This window comes from Chanodichthys erythropterus, chromosome 19, assembly GCF_024489055.1.
Source record: "Chanodichthys erythropterus isolate Z2021 chromosome 19, ASM2448905v1, whole genome shotgun sequence".
Taxonomy (NCBI): domain Eukaryota; kingdom Metazoa; phylum Chordata; class Actinopteri; order Cypriniformes; family Xenocyprididae; genus Chanodichthys; species Chanodichthys erythropterus.
The window spans coordinates 4,029,657-4,045,820 of NC_090239.1; the positions used below are offsets into that span (position 1 = coordinate 4,029,657).

Genomic DNA, 16,164 nt, shown 5'->3' on the forward strand with positions numbered 1-16,164 from the left:
TAGCAATTTTTTTTTTTTTTTCCCCAGCATGTTTTCTAGTTAAGAAGCTTCAAACGCCATGAAAGTAAAAGACATCTACTTCTCATTTCCTTATTTCTGAAAACACAAAGGACTCCTGGGTATCTGTGAGCCACAGCCCATATTCCGGAGCATTCCGCTTCCTGGGTTTCTCTTTGATTGTAAGGCAGTGGCATTTCTTAAGTCGCAGATGTAACAGAGTGAGATGGAAGAACCAGCCTGAGGCGGAAAACCTAGATTTTACCACTATCTCTCTCGTCCACACCAGAGCTGATTTCCAGCAGACAGAAAAGTGTATGAGCTCAGCAACATGGCAGGTTCATAAAACACTGAATTAGTTTCTAAAGTCTATTAGTTTAGTTTCTAAAGCAACAAACTCAGCTGATTAAGTGTAGGCATCACTATTGCTTTAATTAGTAATCATTTTAATAAGAACTAATACACTCTAAAAAATGCTGTGTTGTTTCAACCCATGGACAAATATGGACGAACCCAACCATTGGTTTAAATTGTTTAATTAAACTTAATGGTTAGGTTTGCCCATATTTGAACAACCCAGCATTTTTTAGAGTGTAGACACTAAAATATTTCTCAAAAAACCCTGACAATTCACCTTTCGCTGGGAGTTTGATTGACAGGAGATCTGAACAATCATAATGTTGAATCCGCCATTTTGTCCGACAAAGCAGTCATGAGTTAGAAGATCAACCTCGGTGGACTTGAACTTGAAAAATGGTGCATACTGACATCTTTCCACTATTGAAACAACATTCCTTCTGATGTTCATTCACGTTTATTTGATGATATAAATGAACTAGTAGGAAGAGATGATCGGTTTATGAGCCACTTGAGCTGAGGCGCTACAGTGATCTGTCATGACACATTAAAGAGCCACAAAACAGTATTTATTGTTTAAATTTTCTTAAAAATGACAAAATTTGAAATTTGAAACCTTGTTTAATATCATAAGTAACCTGCTCTGTCTTGTCTGTCGACGCGTTGTCAGTGTCGTCTTTGCTCCGCAACATATTTTTCACTGCATGAGAACCTATACAGAACCTATCTATCTATCTATCTATCTATCTATCTATCTATCTATCTATCTATCTATCTATCTATCTATCTATCTATCTATCTATCTATCTATCTATCTATCTATCTATCTATCTATCTATCTATCTATCTATCTATCTATCCATCTATCTATCCATCTTTTTAATTATTATAATTTGTATTCATATTATTATTAACACAATAAAGATACAAAATACTACATATAACTACATATATTAATTATTCACAATAATGAATATATGTTATCATTATTATTAAACCGTAAAAATACATGCTATTTTCGAGTATTATTAAAAAATATTTATAAAACGGATAGTTCCGGCCCTTGATTCTGAGCCGTGTTCGAGGCCATTGTAAAATTCCCGAAAACATGCAGCTGACAGTCAGTGACTATTTTTTCCAGCGGAAGACTTTTAATGATTTTACTTCATGAAAGTTGCATTGTTACATATTTTTTTGGCTTTAATATTTGTATTGTGTGTTAACCGTTTTATAAAAGCAATAAGCCCTGTGAAGCCGTGGTTTACAGTGAATTTATAACAGCTAAGGGGGTTTTAGGCACTCCGCTCTGCATCATGCCTAACAATACGTATTTGACAGAAGTATAGTATAATATAATAATAGTATAGTATAATATAAGAATCCTACTAGTTACAAAATAAATAATATTTTTTTATATAATTCTCATTCTGGCATCTCCGTAGACATAAAATACGTGTCTCATTTTGCATCTTTTTTGGAATTAAGCAAATGTGAAAAAGTGTGCACTTTACAATCACCCTTACACGCACATTATATACGAAAATCAGTTACATACATGGACCTAAAGTGAACCATATTCAAAAGTACAGTATTTGTGCAAATCAAGCTTACCTGGAGTTTGAAGCTGTTCTCAGGCACTTATTTACATCAGAATCCACTGAATCCACTGCACTTTATTTTCAATGAACAGAAAAAGATGCCGAAAGTTTTTCTGTCTTCCTCTGAGAAATTTATTTGAAACACTGCTCCTTTATGTTAAAAAAAAACAAACATAATTTTAATTCCAGGATTAAACTTTCAGGTCCATTTCTAACAATGCACAGGAGGGGGGCTAGTGCCACCACGCAAACACCAGACGTGCCACCGGGAACCAAAGCAGAGTGAGTGTAAACAGTGGGAGGAAGGGTTTTTACGTAACATCTCTCATTCCATCAGGCTTCCAAAGGGAAGCAGCCTCCAGCACCACCTGCTTAGCAGGGAAAGGAGAGAGCATTTCAATTTAAGAGTCCTTAAATTCCACACGCAAAAAGGTCACAGAAAGCATAGTTCAAAAGGTCAGGAGGATAAAAATAGATTTAAGTCCACAAGATAGACAGCACCATATTCCATTTCCATGTTCCAGAGTTGATGTGAACAGTTTGAAGTCTCGTATCAGCACAGAGGAGATCGCTGGGACCCCTGATGGCACGTGTGTCACTCCAGCTCTGATCGGAAGAACACTTGAGTGAGGCCTGTGATATCAAGAACAACAACATTTACAGCCATAACCTAGTGACATCCATCCGTACGTCCATCCATCCATTCATCCATCCATCCATGCATCCATCCATTCATCGATCCATCCATGCATCCATCCATTCATCGATCCATCCATCCATCCATGCATCCATCCATCCATCCATCCATCCATGCATCCATCCATCCATCCATCCATCCATCCATCCATTTATCAGTCCATCCATCAATTTATCAGTCCATCAATCAGTCTATCCATCCGTCCATCCATCCATCCATCCATTTATCAGTCCATCCATCAATTTATCAGTCCATCAATCAGTCTATCCATCCGTCCATCCATCCATCCATCCATTTATCAGTCCATCCATCCATCCATCTATCAGTCCATCAATCAGTCCAGCCATCCATCCGTCCGTCCATCCATTCATCCATCCATCCATGCATCCATCCATCCATCCATTTATCAGTCCATCAATCAGTCTATCCATCCGTCCATCCATCCATCCATCCATCCATCCATCCATCCATCTATCAGTCCATCCATCCATCCATCCATCCATCCATCCACCAGTCCATCCATTTATCAGTCCATCAATCAGTCTATCCATCCGTCCATCCATCCATCCATCTATCAGTCCAGCCATCCATCCATCCATCCATCCATCCATCCATCCATCCATCCATCCATCCATCCATCCATCCATCCATCCATCCATCCATCCACCAGTCCATCCATCATCCGTCCATCCAACCTTCAGTCCATCTGTCCATCCATCCAATTATCTTCATCCATTCGTCCATCAATGCAGTAATAACTGAAAAATGGGATGTTTTGTCAAAAATAAAGTATATTGAATTATCAACTAAGATGTTATGATAGTGTTTGGTTCAATGTTTATTCAAACTAATGAATCCTTAATTTTGAAATCAGTATGATTATCTTTATGCCTTTTACAAAGAAAGATTGGATTCAAAATACAACAAATCTCATAAATTACACTTGAAATATTGTTAAAATTATAATTGTTATTGATTTACATGTAAAAACTTTTTAATACAATAGCAAAAAATATATTTACAATGTAAATCTTCATAGGTCAATATAACCCTTCTTAATTAATTATATATTATTGTGTTTCAGTAGTGACAAATTTGGGGAAAGGAAAAATATAATATGAGAATTAACTGCACCGTTACTAGAAATGTGTACCTTAGATATTATACAATTTGCATGCATAGAAAATTTGTGGAAAAAGACCAATTATTTTCAACTCTGAATGGCCCATATAGAATATAGAACATAAATTCTGTTGCATGCAAGTCCTGTTATCTAGTGTTGTGTATGAAGCTGTCATGTATTACCAGGGTCCACTGATCTGATGACACCGTTTCCTGCTGTCTGGAAGAGCTACGACCAAAGAATGAAGGCTAAAGAAAAAAATAAAAATAAAAATAAAAACTGAACAACATGGGAACAAAAACAAAAGACAAAAAACAACACAACAGAACAAAGAAGAGAGAATAAACATTACATTTAGACCGAGACAAAAATATTATTGCAAAAGGTGATGGTGCTGACCTTGAAAGAAAATAATAGATGCGTGGTCTATATGATTACCTTTTCTTCTAATTCCTTTATCTGTCGTTTCTGTGTCTCTATCCACTCTTCCAGCTCTTTTATCCTCTGTTGAGACAGGAAAATCAGTAGCTAACAAATAGACAACACTAAATACTGAAGCTTCATATTTACTGCAGAAATGTGGTGTTTGCCCATGCAAAAGTCATTGCCATGATGCCAGGGTGTTGTGAATGGTTTCTAAGGTGTTACTATGTAGCCTAGGTGTTCTCTGTGGTTTTAAAAGTATTTTTATTAACTGGTCAAAAGAGTAAATATACACATTTAAAATTAACATTATCCAGAGTCCATATATACCAGTATATTATTTTAGAAATAAAGCATGATCTCTTCCACTAATGGATGTACACAGACAGGTACCGCTTGAGCATGTTGCAGCAGTTCCATCCTCTCTCTGAGTATCTGCGCATCTCGCTCTCGTAATTCACTCAAGACCTGCCTCTTCCACTGATCGACAGCTTCCCGCAGCGAATTACGGTCCTGCTCTGTCAGCATCTCGGACACCTTACCACCAGTCTCTTCCCGCTGCAACGCGTCAAACAGCATCGCCTCCAACTCGAGGATACGCTGAGAGAAACACAGAGGGGTGTGGGCCTCAGATGACCAGCATTCACCACCAGGGGGCACAGGAAGACAGAACTGCATCTCATAATAGACTAACACTCCTCTGCAGTGATCGAAAGTAAACCATATGGATTATTGGCTATGTGTGATCTCGAAAACATAATGCACAGTTCTTACCTTATGTGCTTGATCCAAAGACTGCTTTCTGTAGTCTAATTCCTCGTCTAAATATCCTTTCTGTTTGCTAAAGAGGTCCTTCGGAGGAAATTGACAAGAGGAAATAATCATTTCGATATATAAATGCTGCATTAATAAAAGTTATCCTGTTATTGAGTAATCTGGTGAAGATTATAAAGAACATGTCTGGGACTCCGTGTCATATTCACCCAAAATAAACAGGAGGAAATACATTTTGAAAAATACATTTTATAAATACATTAAATATTATATTTTGCATTAAAACAGATAGATTTAAATTATCTTGACTGCAAATATTGCATTTATTTTTATAATCATAGTTTGTATAAATTATTTACATTTAAATATTATTATATTTTTTATTTGTTTACATTTCAGTTATTTTTGATAATGATGTACTTTAATTATGCATTATTAATGCATATTTGAATTAATACAAACTTAAAATATCATTTTATGTTTTATTGATTGATTGTAATCATTTAATTATGCATTGATTATGCACTTATTTTATATTAATATGAATGATTTATGCACAATGATGTCATTTTATTGATTTAGTACCACTGCATTGATTAAGGCTGGTTATGTTTGATTTATGTCTCTTTTAAAATAAATTAATCAGTGAAAATTAACAAACGTTAAGTCTGACATTTTTTTTTGTTTTGTTTTGTTTGGTGGGCTAACAGAAACTATTAATAATCTATTTATATTATTTTTTAATTTTTTTATATTATTTTGTATTTTTTTATTATTCTTTATTTTTTAAAGAATATGACTGTGTGTGTGTATATATATATATATATATATATAGATATAGATAGATATATATATATATATATATATATACTCTCAATACATAGATACAATTTTGTGTTGATTTAATATTGTTACCTTACTAAAGTATTACTTTTCATAATTTTTACTCATTAAACCTTTTAAAAAAATATATTTTATGCTATTCTACATACAACATATGTGTATATATATATCTTTGTGTGAACAAAAACAATAGGCTTAATTTTTTTAATTATAAAAATTATAATTTATTTTTAAATAATATATATATTTTTCCACTCACACTTTAGATTAGGGTTTATTTCTCACTAGTAACTAACTATTAACTATGACTTTTGCCTCAAACTCATAATTACTGCTTATTAATAGTAAGTAAGGTAGTTATGTTATGTTATGTATTGGTTGGATTAAGAGATGTAGAATATGGTCATGAAGAATAAAGAATTAATATGTGCTTTATTGGTACTAATTAACCACCAATATAATATTAACGCTAATAAGCAACTAGTTAAAAGTGAGAATTGAACTCTACAGTTACAATTTTTTTATTTTAGTTTGGGGTGAAATAAGAGGAAATTATGGAAATTAAAAGTTTATAATGAATTTGGATGCACTTACCTTTTCACTTTCAATGTCCAACATTTTCTGCTGTAGCGCTGATTTGGTGACTTCGATTTGCTCTAACCACTGGACACAACAGAGATGTCAGAAGACAAACACTGGCATTCATGAAATAATCAGTAAAACAGCATACAAGAAATTCACAAGAAATGAAATAATTTTGAAGAAGACATACGGATCATACCTTCTCTGCTAAAGTTAATACCGTTCTGGCATGAATAACCACCACCTGCTCCTCATTGGTCAGATTCTGTGCGCGTCATCCAATGAAAAGACGAGACATCAGTGACAGAAATGTGCATGTAGTCCAGACACACCCAGGCATGTGTAAACACGCACATTTACATATGAAATCAACATACACTTACGGCGTTATCCCCCAGAATATCGAGCTTCTTCATCAGCTCTGTGATCGCAATATCCTGTAGTGTGAGAAAGACTTTAATTGAGAGATATTAAGCGATGAATCCTCCACCAGACATCAGCAGATTAGATCTGATCTGGATCACCGATAGTCTGTTAGGTGTTTGGCCTGATATCGGTTCCACCTGAAAACTAAACTCAAAACTGTGCAAAAAGATTTCTCAGCTGATATGTGCTATAAACATCAACAATAACCTTAAAAAGAATTAAAACCTAGACAAGTATTGTCATCTATGGCACTTGAATGGTTTCTTCAGTGTCTGGTTTTTCCAGATAATTGTTAAATTAAAGAGTATCATGATATCATAATAGTGTCACACTACTGTATATGGGGTAAGTTGTTACAGTGGGAACCTATTGTTTATGTAAAAATATTTTTTTCCCTGAAGTAAAAAGGCACAACATATCTGCATTGTGTTGTGTATCTGTGTTCTATGAAGTATAGCATAAAATATTATATATATATATATATATATATATATATATATATATATATATATATATATATATATATATATTTTTTTTTTTTTTTTTTATTATTATTATTATTTATTTATTTTTAAAAGATTTAATGAGTAAAAATTGGTCAGATTCTGTGTGCGTCATCCAATGAAAAGATGAGACATCAGTGACAGACAAAACCCCCAAAACAAACAAACAAATAAATAAATAAATATATATATATATATATATATATATATATATATATATATATATATATATATATATATATATATATATATTTTTTTTTTTTTTTTTTTTTTTTTTAAAGGTTTAATGAGTAAAAATTATGAAAAAAATAATACTTTAATAAGGTAACAGTATTAAATCAACAAATATTTTGTATAGATTTTTGTACAAATATTTTGTATAAAAAGTATAAATATTGTTGTTATTGTATTAAAAAAAAACTTCAAATCTTCCTCCATTGTGACAACCTGCCCCAACCTGATCATTCATTATTAAAACCTTTTACAGTAGTTACTCCAATGTGACAGCTAGCACCGGTCTCTCTATAGAGACATGAGGCATATTGTTCAGGGTAACTCACAGTAACACCTTCGGCCTCACAGTAGATTTGTAGGGGACTCATGCCCTCTGCAAAATGAATGTTCTGGAAGTTTATGGCTGGAGATCTTCTCTCTCTTTCCTGGAGAGAAAAAAAGAGCATCATTATTATTCTCACACATGATCTACGCTTCTGTTCCTGGAGCTGCATTAACTCAGAATCCTATGGCAACCATAGTCATTTTAATTAGAACATTTTCAAATCTTAATTCAAGAATTCAGAAAGAAAGTTTTTGTAATACAGTCTGTTAAATCTGTGTCTGAAATCCCCATGACAGATTTTGGAGCAGAAAGATCTTCAGCCAGACTCACTTCAAGCTCAAGAATTCTGAACTCCAAGAGTTCGTTTTGGTCTTTTGCATCCTGAATTTCATTTTTCAGTCGTGTTTCATCCATCTCCATATTTTTAATCTGGGAACCAAAAACATACAATGTTGGTTAAAAAAGCAGAAAAACTGTGGGAGATAAGAAATGAGCTGCATTCACAGCCTGAAGAAATTAAGAAATTAAGATCAAGAAATTAATTAACACCACTATTGAACTACTGAAAGAGGGTCATTTTTGGGTCATTCCTATAATTCAGTGGATGTTTGGCTTTGAAACCTGATCAAAGAAGCAATTTTTTGTCTTTAAACCAAGTTTTCCAAAGTCAAACAGGTTAAACTTTAAAAACGTAAAGGGATAGTCCACACAAAAAATTTATTCAGCCTCATATCGTTCCCAAACTGACAGCTCATGGAGTGTTTGGTACTGGATATGACAATGTTAATATGTTTGATCTTGGCGGAATAGATCTGCTATGCTGCTGCTGTTATTGTTGCCGCAGAACAAGTATGAGACTTGCAATTGCCAATACGCAAACACACTGCCGTAAGAAAGTAAGACATGCTGCTGCTGTACAATATAGCATACATGAATTACCCTTAGCAGTTCTATACAGGTGAAGTTGGGGAATGTGGAAGGTTTCTGAAAGTGCGCTGCAAACTGCGCAGCAAACACTGACCAAGTATTTGAAAGTTGAGCAGCGAGCTCATTGGCTACTGATATAGTGGGAACCAATCAGCTTCCCTACAGAGAACGATGTGATTGCAAGCAGATTGTGTTAAGGACCTATCAGCCTGTGCAGAACCTTGTATGGATTTCTTTCTTCTATGGAACACAAAAGAAGATATTTTGAAGAATGTTGATGACCAAACAGTTATTTTTTTGGAAACCAAAACTGCTTGGTTTCCAACATTCCTCAAAATATCTGTTTTTCATGTTCCACAGAAGAAACACATACTTGATTAGAATGACATGAGTGTGAGTAAGGGTGAACTGTCCTTTTAAACAGTATTATAAATAAAAACATTTTAAACAAATGACCAGTGAGATTTACTGCAATTGACTTTTCACCGGGAGTTTGATTGACAGGCAATCTAACCAATCACAACACAAAATCCACTGTTTTGTCCAACAAAGCAGTCAGGGAAGGTAGTAGATTAACGTCAGTGGACTTAAATGGTGTGTACTGACGTCTTTCCGTGATTGAAACAACATTCCTTCTGATGTTCATTCATGTTTATTTGATGCTATAAATTAACTAGCAGGAAGAGATGATCGGTTCACGAGGCGCTACAGCCACAAAACGGTATTTATTGTTTGCATTTCTTCCTAAAAAAAAAAGAAAAAAGAAATTTAGGACTTAGTTTCATATCAAAAGTAACCTGCTCTGTCTTGTATGTTGACGCTTTGTCAGTGTCCTCTTTGCTCTGTGACGTATTTTTCAATGCATGAGAACATGATGTGTGGCATGGCTTGTCAGACATAGCAACAGTAACTAAAGGGGGCGGGTCTTTGCGAAAAGTCAATTGAAAACATGCTCTGCTTATGATTTTCATCTTTCTTTGGCCTGACGAACAAAAACTGCACCCACCTTTTCTACAAGCTCTTGGTTACGTTTGTACAAAGCCTGTTTCTCCTCAATCCACTTCATGTCCTGAAAAACGCACATAATTTGAATGCAAATTATTTGATTAAACTGATGTTAGCAGATCTTATCGTGTAAAATCGTCTCAAACTCTCTCCCAGAATCATTCTCCTTAAGTGGCATCTCTGATCCCAGAGCAATTTCAGCCAAGCGTGTAACACTCACAGCCCAGACTGATGTATGACCAGCAGCTCTCTAATCAGCTTTCACATTCTCTACACTTAGGGAATACTTTTAGGTTGCCATCATATGTGTGTGTGTTGCCACAAAACCCTTTGACTTACATTATAAGAGGCCCTCGGGTGGAAAAAAATATAAAAAAAATTAAACTGTCAAAGACTGCTGGAAGGTCACCGAAGACATATTTATCATCTCTGATAGAAACACCAAAAGTTTCACAGCAAAAGTTTTGTATTATATTCTTTGATCTAACTACTATGTTTCCATATGCAGCCAAACGGGATCATCTCCAACAAGTGTTTAAACTGTTATATCACAATCTTTAGAAGAACCAAGTGTGCTGCACACATCCTGAAAAGTGAAGCCAAAACATTTCGATCACCCCCTTGTGGCTGGCTGCAGTATAGGTCATAAACCCCGCCCTCTCCATGTAATCAGATGGGATGCAAGCAAACCAATAAACCAAAAAAATCCAATTACACTTCAAATAATTTCTTTTTGAAGATGGTTTTGTCATTTTAGGTAGTTCTTATCACATTGATGTATGTTCAAGTGTTAATTTTTCCTATAAGTTTGGTTTTAGTTAGTTGTTTGATGATTGACAGCTGTGCTTGCGATTGAGTCTGTGGGAGCAATAGTATGGGCGGGACATTTGTACCATGATTCCACCTCAGGATCGCTACTGCGCAGACTCGGGCTCCAAATGATGTCATCGGCAAAGACTGTTTCTGGGATATTTTGACTTCATTTTTCTACAGTGGAAGGAAGTGGAGATGCATCGTCCATCTTTTTTTTACAGTCTATGAGTGGAACTGTACAAATACAACTGTGCTGAATGGCATGTTGGAGTAATAACATGGATTCAGTTGGCAGTGCTGGTGTTTTACCTGTCCCTGATGACTCAGAACACACTCCAGATCTGCTATTCTGGTCTGGTACCGAATCAGTTCGGATTGAAGCTGCTCTCGAGTCTAAAACAGAGACATGATGTGAAGGTAAGATCGACTGTAAGGTAAGACTGAATCCGTCATTGTCATAAATATATATATTTTTTTGCATATTTGGTCTAGTAACTGTCGCTCATCGTGGGTCAAAATAGCTTTTAAAGCTTGACACAATATTGCATCGTGCTTTGTTATGACATTATGTAATAGTACAAAAAGAATCATATTCATATGATGAACTATTCAACCATCTGCTGAGAGCTGAGATGCTCTTGTTAAGAGAGTGAATATATACATATTTGATGGCTGAGATGTTTAAATGATTTACCTTGACCTCTTTCTCTGCATCAAACGTTCCTCCCACCTGCTCCTGCAGGAGAGCGTAAGCACGCTGAAGAGCCTGATACTCCATCGTCAGCTGACGGAATCGCAGCTCTGTCTCCTCCTTTAGCATTCCCTAAGCACAGGAAGATGACAAGATTGGTATAGTTTACAGACACGTACACACAAATACACCGAACACACACGCACCTCTTCAAGGTCATCGTCTGGTGTGCAGGGTGTTCGGTCTGTGTGGTAGGAAATGGAGGAGCCATCCGAGTCTATAGAGCCTTCCTCATCATAGCCAAAAAATGTCTCCACCACCGGCTACGGAGAGAGAACGAGAGAGGATTTTTGTTTTACAAATCTTTTTGACTCAAAGTTTAAATATACAGAAACAAACAAACAAACAAAAAACAACAATATATGTGTGTGTGTATAATTATATATATATATATATATATATATATATATATATACACACACACACACACACACACACATACACATATTCTTTATAAAAAAAAATAAAATAAATAATAATCTAAATAAATAGTTTCTGTTAGCCCACCCAAAAAATGTCAGGCTTAACGTTTGTTCATTTTTGCTTATTAATTTATTTTAAAAGAGACATAAATCAAACATCACAAGCCTTGATCAATGCAGTGGTGTTAAATCAATAAAATGACATAATTGTGCATAAAATAAATCATTCATATTAATATAAAATAAGTGCATAATCAATGCATAATTAAATGATTACAATCAATCAATAAAACATAAAATGATATTTTAAGTTTGTATTCATTCAAATATGCATTAATAATGCATAATTAAAAGTACATCATTATAAAAAATATTATAATATTTAAATGTAAATAATTTATACAAACTATGATTATAAAAATAAATGCATAACCAAGAATAATATTATAGTGTTTATAATAATAGTACACAAGAATAAGATTGAATCTTTTACTGTTTTCAGTAGAATGTATTACAAAATTATGAGGTAATGTAAAATAATGTATTTTTCTTTTTTACTGATTGGAAATAGATTTTTATGCATGGAAAAGTGCAGCCCCTTTTGTCTGTTTTTTGCCAACACTTTTAATGTTTTTTCATCTTTATGCTTGTATCTAAGTGTTTTGGACAATGGCATGTGCATGCGTACCCTACAGGTTCTGAAGGGCTTCTTTCTCCGCAGGCTGTCCTGTCTCCTGTATCTCAGCAGCATGTCTCTCTCCTGAGAAACAAGAATAAAATACGATTAAATTAAAGAACAAAACATATTAACTTCAGATAGCCTATCATACCCATCAGCCTCTATGACACTTAATTTCACTTAATCCTTTGGAGTGCCATGAGCAAAGTATTCTAGGAAATAGAAATCCCAGCCCAGTTTAAGTTAAATTTAATCTAAATTAAAAGAAATAAGTTCATAAAACTCAAAACAATTAAACAGTTCAGTTTACTGAACATATATCAGTTTTGTGAACTTGAAAGAAAAAGAAACTGCTAAATACTTATAAAAGTTGATTTGACTGAGCTAATTTGTTTAATTTAAGTTTGTCCTGCTTCAACTTAAGTATTTGGAGCATTAGAGTTTACAATGTACTTATGTCTTAAAATGTGCATTAAATTACCACAACACTTTCTACTACATTTCCAGTTGTATCCGTAAAATTCTAGCTTTATCCATAAATTCATGACACTTGCATTTAGATTCTTACTGAACATCACATACACTACATTGCTCAGTCATTTCAGCTGCTAATTTCATTTACACTTTGAGAAAACAGATATTTCTGCAGATTTCTTCATCTGAGTTTTGTTAGGTAACATTTACTGCGTTCATATGCAAAAACATATTTTAGCATTTTACAGTGTGAATATTTCCCAGAGGCAAAATGACTCACTATCACACTCTTCACATATCCAGCGGTTTCCAGCGCCTGGAAAAATTGAAATAGAATGATCAGAAAATAATAAGACACAGTTTGCATGTATAATTTTGACCCCAATCATTATAATTCTTAATTGTGGCTTTTCATGTTGGCTTTTAAAACACGTTTGTACATCCCTGTGAGAAGAAATGCTGATACCCTTGACAGATCGTCGATTATGTTCTGTTGTTCCAGCACTTGTAGTCTCAGAAACTCAATCTCTCTCTCCTCTTGACTCAGATCCAGATCGTTCAGAGAACTGGGCCGACGTATCGTCCCAGCCTTCTCCCGCTGCAAAATAAAAACTCATTTCTCACATCAAGAGGCCGGATGTGTGCACAGAGACCGCTGACAGATAATTACTCATGTCTGATGAGTTGCCATAAAGATCAGATTATTTAGACATGAGCAATAACAAGGTTGTGTGCTTGCTGGATGCTGAACGGCTCAACCGATAAATGTGTTTACACGAAAACATGGCCATGTTACAGAAAGATATTCAAAGCAAATGTTTTATGCAGTTGGTGTGAACTTCACCTGAAAAGACTACTTTAGGATCAGACATACATGGTTTATGTAGTTGAACAGGCAGATGGATGCTTCTTTTGTCTAGGGAATAAATCCAAATAATAGTAATGTGTCTAAACTGGAAATGGCCAATTATGTCTAATGACAGTGGAGCGGTTGTTGAATATAAATTGACCACAGCAGAAGTGGCTCTGCCGGCCTCCCCATCACCATCACAGAAAGTGCATATTTTCTAAGATAATTAGATTTTCCAACAGGAATAATTTCGATTTGTTCATTTGCAGAAAAGCATTTTTTAAAGACAAAATACTGATGGCTTCAGGAAAGATTGTCAGTTAGATTGCTTTTGAAAGAAATTAATACTTTTATTTAGCAAGGATGAATTAAACTAACCAAAAGTGACAATAAAGACATTTATAATGTTACAAAATTTCCCCCATTTTTTTTTTTTTTCTTTTGAACTTCTTTGGTTAAAGTATCCTTAAAAATGTATCATGGTTTTCATAACCATGTTAACCAGCACAAATGTTTTCAACAGTTGTTTAATGATAGTAATAATAATTTTTAAGCATATATTAGAATGATTTCTGAAGGATCATGTGACACTGAAGACTGGTGTAATGATGCTGAAAATTCAGCTTTAACATCACAGGAATAAATTAGTTTGAAAATATTAAATAGGAGAAAACAGTTTTAAAGAGTAATAATATTTCAAATTTAGAATACTGTTTTTAATTTATTTTTAATCACACAAATGCAGCCTCGGTGAGCATAAGAGACTTAAAAACCATAAAAAAAACATATAGACTTCAGATCAGTAGTGTATAATGTGTCACTTATCTTTTTTTTTTTTTTTTAAATCAATCAACATCAATATTTTTAAATGCTTTGACTGGTCACCATTAGATTTTCACTATGTAATATTTCAATTTTATATAATTTTTTTTCAAACATTTAGTCGCTCTGTTGCCTACATTAATGATATAATAATGAATTTTTAAAAATAAATCTCTCTCTCAATTAATATGAACTCATACTATGCAACCACATTTATGTTCACAGTTGTTTTCTGCTTCATTACCATTTCAATGTTCTCCTGAGTGACGAAGTGCAGTTTGTTCTCCATGCGTCTCAATGCATGAGCCAGTTCCTCATTTTTACGGCTGAGACGCTTGTTCTTGTCCAGTAATGGCTTATACTGGCACTCAGCTTCACGGAGACGTTTTAACTGGGCGCACAGACATAAACAAATGGTTACAAAAATGCTGGAGTGGCAAAAGCATGAAATAATATTCAGACATCATTGCCTTAGATAAAGGGGCCGCTGTATGTACTGGTACTGATTTCAGAAAATACAAATAAAACCAGTGGAGTTACGTATTTTGAACACAACTCATACTTTCAGAATGTGTTTTTTATTTTTTGCAAAACTAAATGATTTAGACATGCAATAAATTTACTACAATCCAAAAACAACCTGTATAAAACATGTCTAAGACATGTAATCTAGATCAACAGAGAAGCCGACTGGACTATTGCAGTCGACTTGAACATCATGTGAATTTTGAGGAATGTACTGAGTGGTAAATTGAGTCTGAACCCTTGCTGAAGGTTTCAGCTGCCATGTTTAAATCACTGTTTCTCTGTATCGATCTTTAAGCCTGTCTGAGCTGAGAGGAGGAAACACTGAAGTCATTCATCACTGCTCAGATACTTACCACCATTACTGAGATCATTAACACCATCACATAACACTTAGAAAGGCAAAGACAATCTTTAGTAGGCTATGATGTTACAGTAAACATGATACAGAAGATATACACATATACTATATGCACAGACACACACTTCATGTGTGCACAATGCAAAGACATTTTGAAAAAAGAAAGTTCTGTTAACAGAACATTAAAATTATTTATACCCCTTTTTAACCACAACAATAAATATATATATATACCACTAGCACAGACTCACCAGTTCATTGCGTTCCTCTGACAGCAGTGCGTTACGGTCCTCTAGTTTGCGGATAATAGCACTCAGTTCTGCAATTTTCAGTTGAAAACGTCGAGCGTCCTTCTCATCCAACTGCTGCATCTGGAAAACAAACCAACTGCAGGTAACTGGAAAAAAACACTCTTCACTCGTATCATTTTTTCAATGTTTCAATTTGTATATGTATCGTCTATATATATATATATATACATATATATATATTTTTTTTTTTTTTTTTAGACTAGGGGTTAATAAATGAAGCGACAGTTCGAAAAAGTGATTTTTCTCTATTAATTACAACAGGACCTATATTTTCATGGGTTTAAATAAATGACTTTTGTAATAAGACACAATAAAAACAATGTTGTGCATCAAGACCACTCC

General features: G+C 34.3%; 1 protein-coding gene across 1 annotated transcript in view; it reads right to left on the minus strand.

Moving 5' to 3' along the window:
• Nucleotides 1-2,422: 2,422 nt before the first annotated feature.
• jakmip3 (Janus kinase and microtubule interacting protein 3) overlaps nucleotides 2,423-16,164 on the minus strand; it is a 48,452-nt gene continuing 34,710 nt past the window's right edge. Inside the window, exons 8-26 of the mRNA XM_067370240.1 lie at nucleotides 15,763-15,882; nucleotides 14,870-15,016; nucleotides 13,420-13,551; nucleotides 13,234-13,269; nucleotides 12,489-12,560; nucleotides 11,525-11,641; nucleotides 11,322-11,450; nucleotides 10,937-11,020; nucleotides 9,816-9,878; nucleotides 8,213-8,311; nucleotides 7,884-7,982; nucleotides 6,778-6,831; nucleotides 6,594-6,659; nucleotides 6,407-6,475; nucleotides 4,970-5,047; nucleotides 4,589-4,795; nucleotides 4,211-4,276; nucleotides 3,955-4,020; nucleotides 2,423-2,585 (exon numbers count right to left, since the gene is read on the minus strand). Coding sequence (XP_067226341.1) covers nucleotides 2,430-2,585; nucleotides 3,955-4,020; nucleotides 4,211-4,276; nucleotides 4,589-4,795; nucleotides 4,970-5,047; nucleotides 6,407-6,475; nucleotides 6,594-6,659; nucleotides 6,778-6,831; nucleotides 7,884-7,982; nucleotides 8,213-8,311; nucleotides 9,816-9,878; nucleotides 10,937-11,020; nucleotides 11,322-11,450; nucleotides 11,525-11,641; nucleotides 12,489-12,560; nucleotides 13,234-13,269; nucleotides 13,420-13,551; nucleotides 14,870-15,016; nucleotides 15,763-15,882 — 1,860 coding nt within the window. The 3' untranslated portion in view covers nucleotides 2,423-2,429. The remainder of the gene's footprint in view (nucleotides 2,586-3,954; nucleotides 4,021-4,210; nucleotides 4,277-4,588; nucleotides 4,796-4,969; nucleotides 5,048-6,406; nucleotides 6,476-6,593; nucleotides 6,660-6,777; nucleotides 6,832-7,883; nucleotides 7,983-8,212; nucleotides 8,312-9,815; nucleotides 9,879-10,936; nucleotides 11,021-11,321; nucleotides 11,451-11,524; nucleotides 11,642-12,488; nucleotides 12,561-13,233; nucleotides 13,270-13,419; nucleotides 13,552-14,869; nucleotides 15,017-15,762; nucleotides 15,883-16,164) is intronic.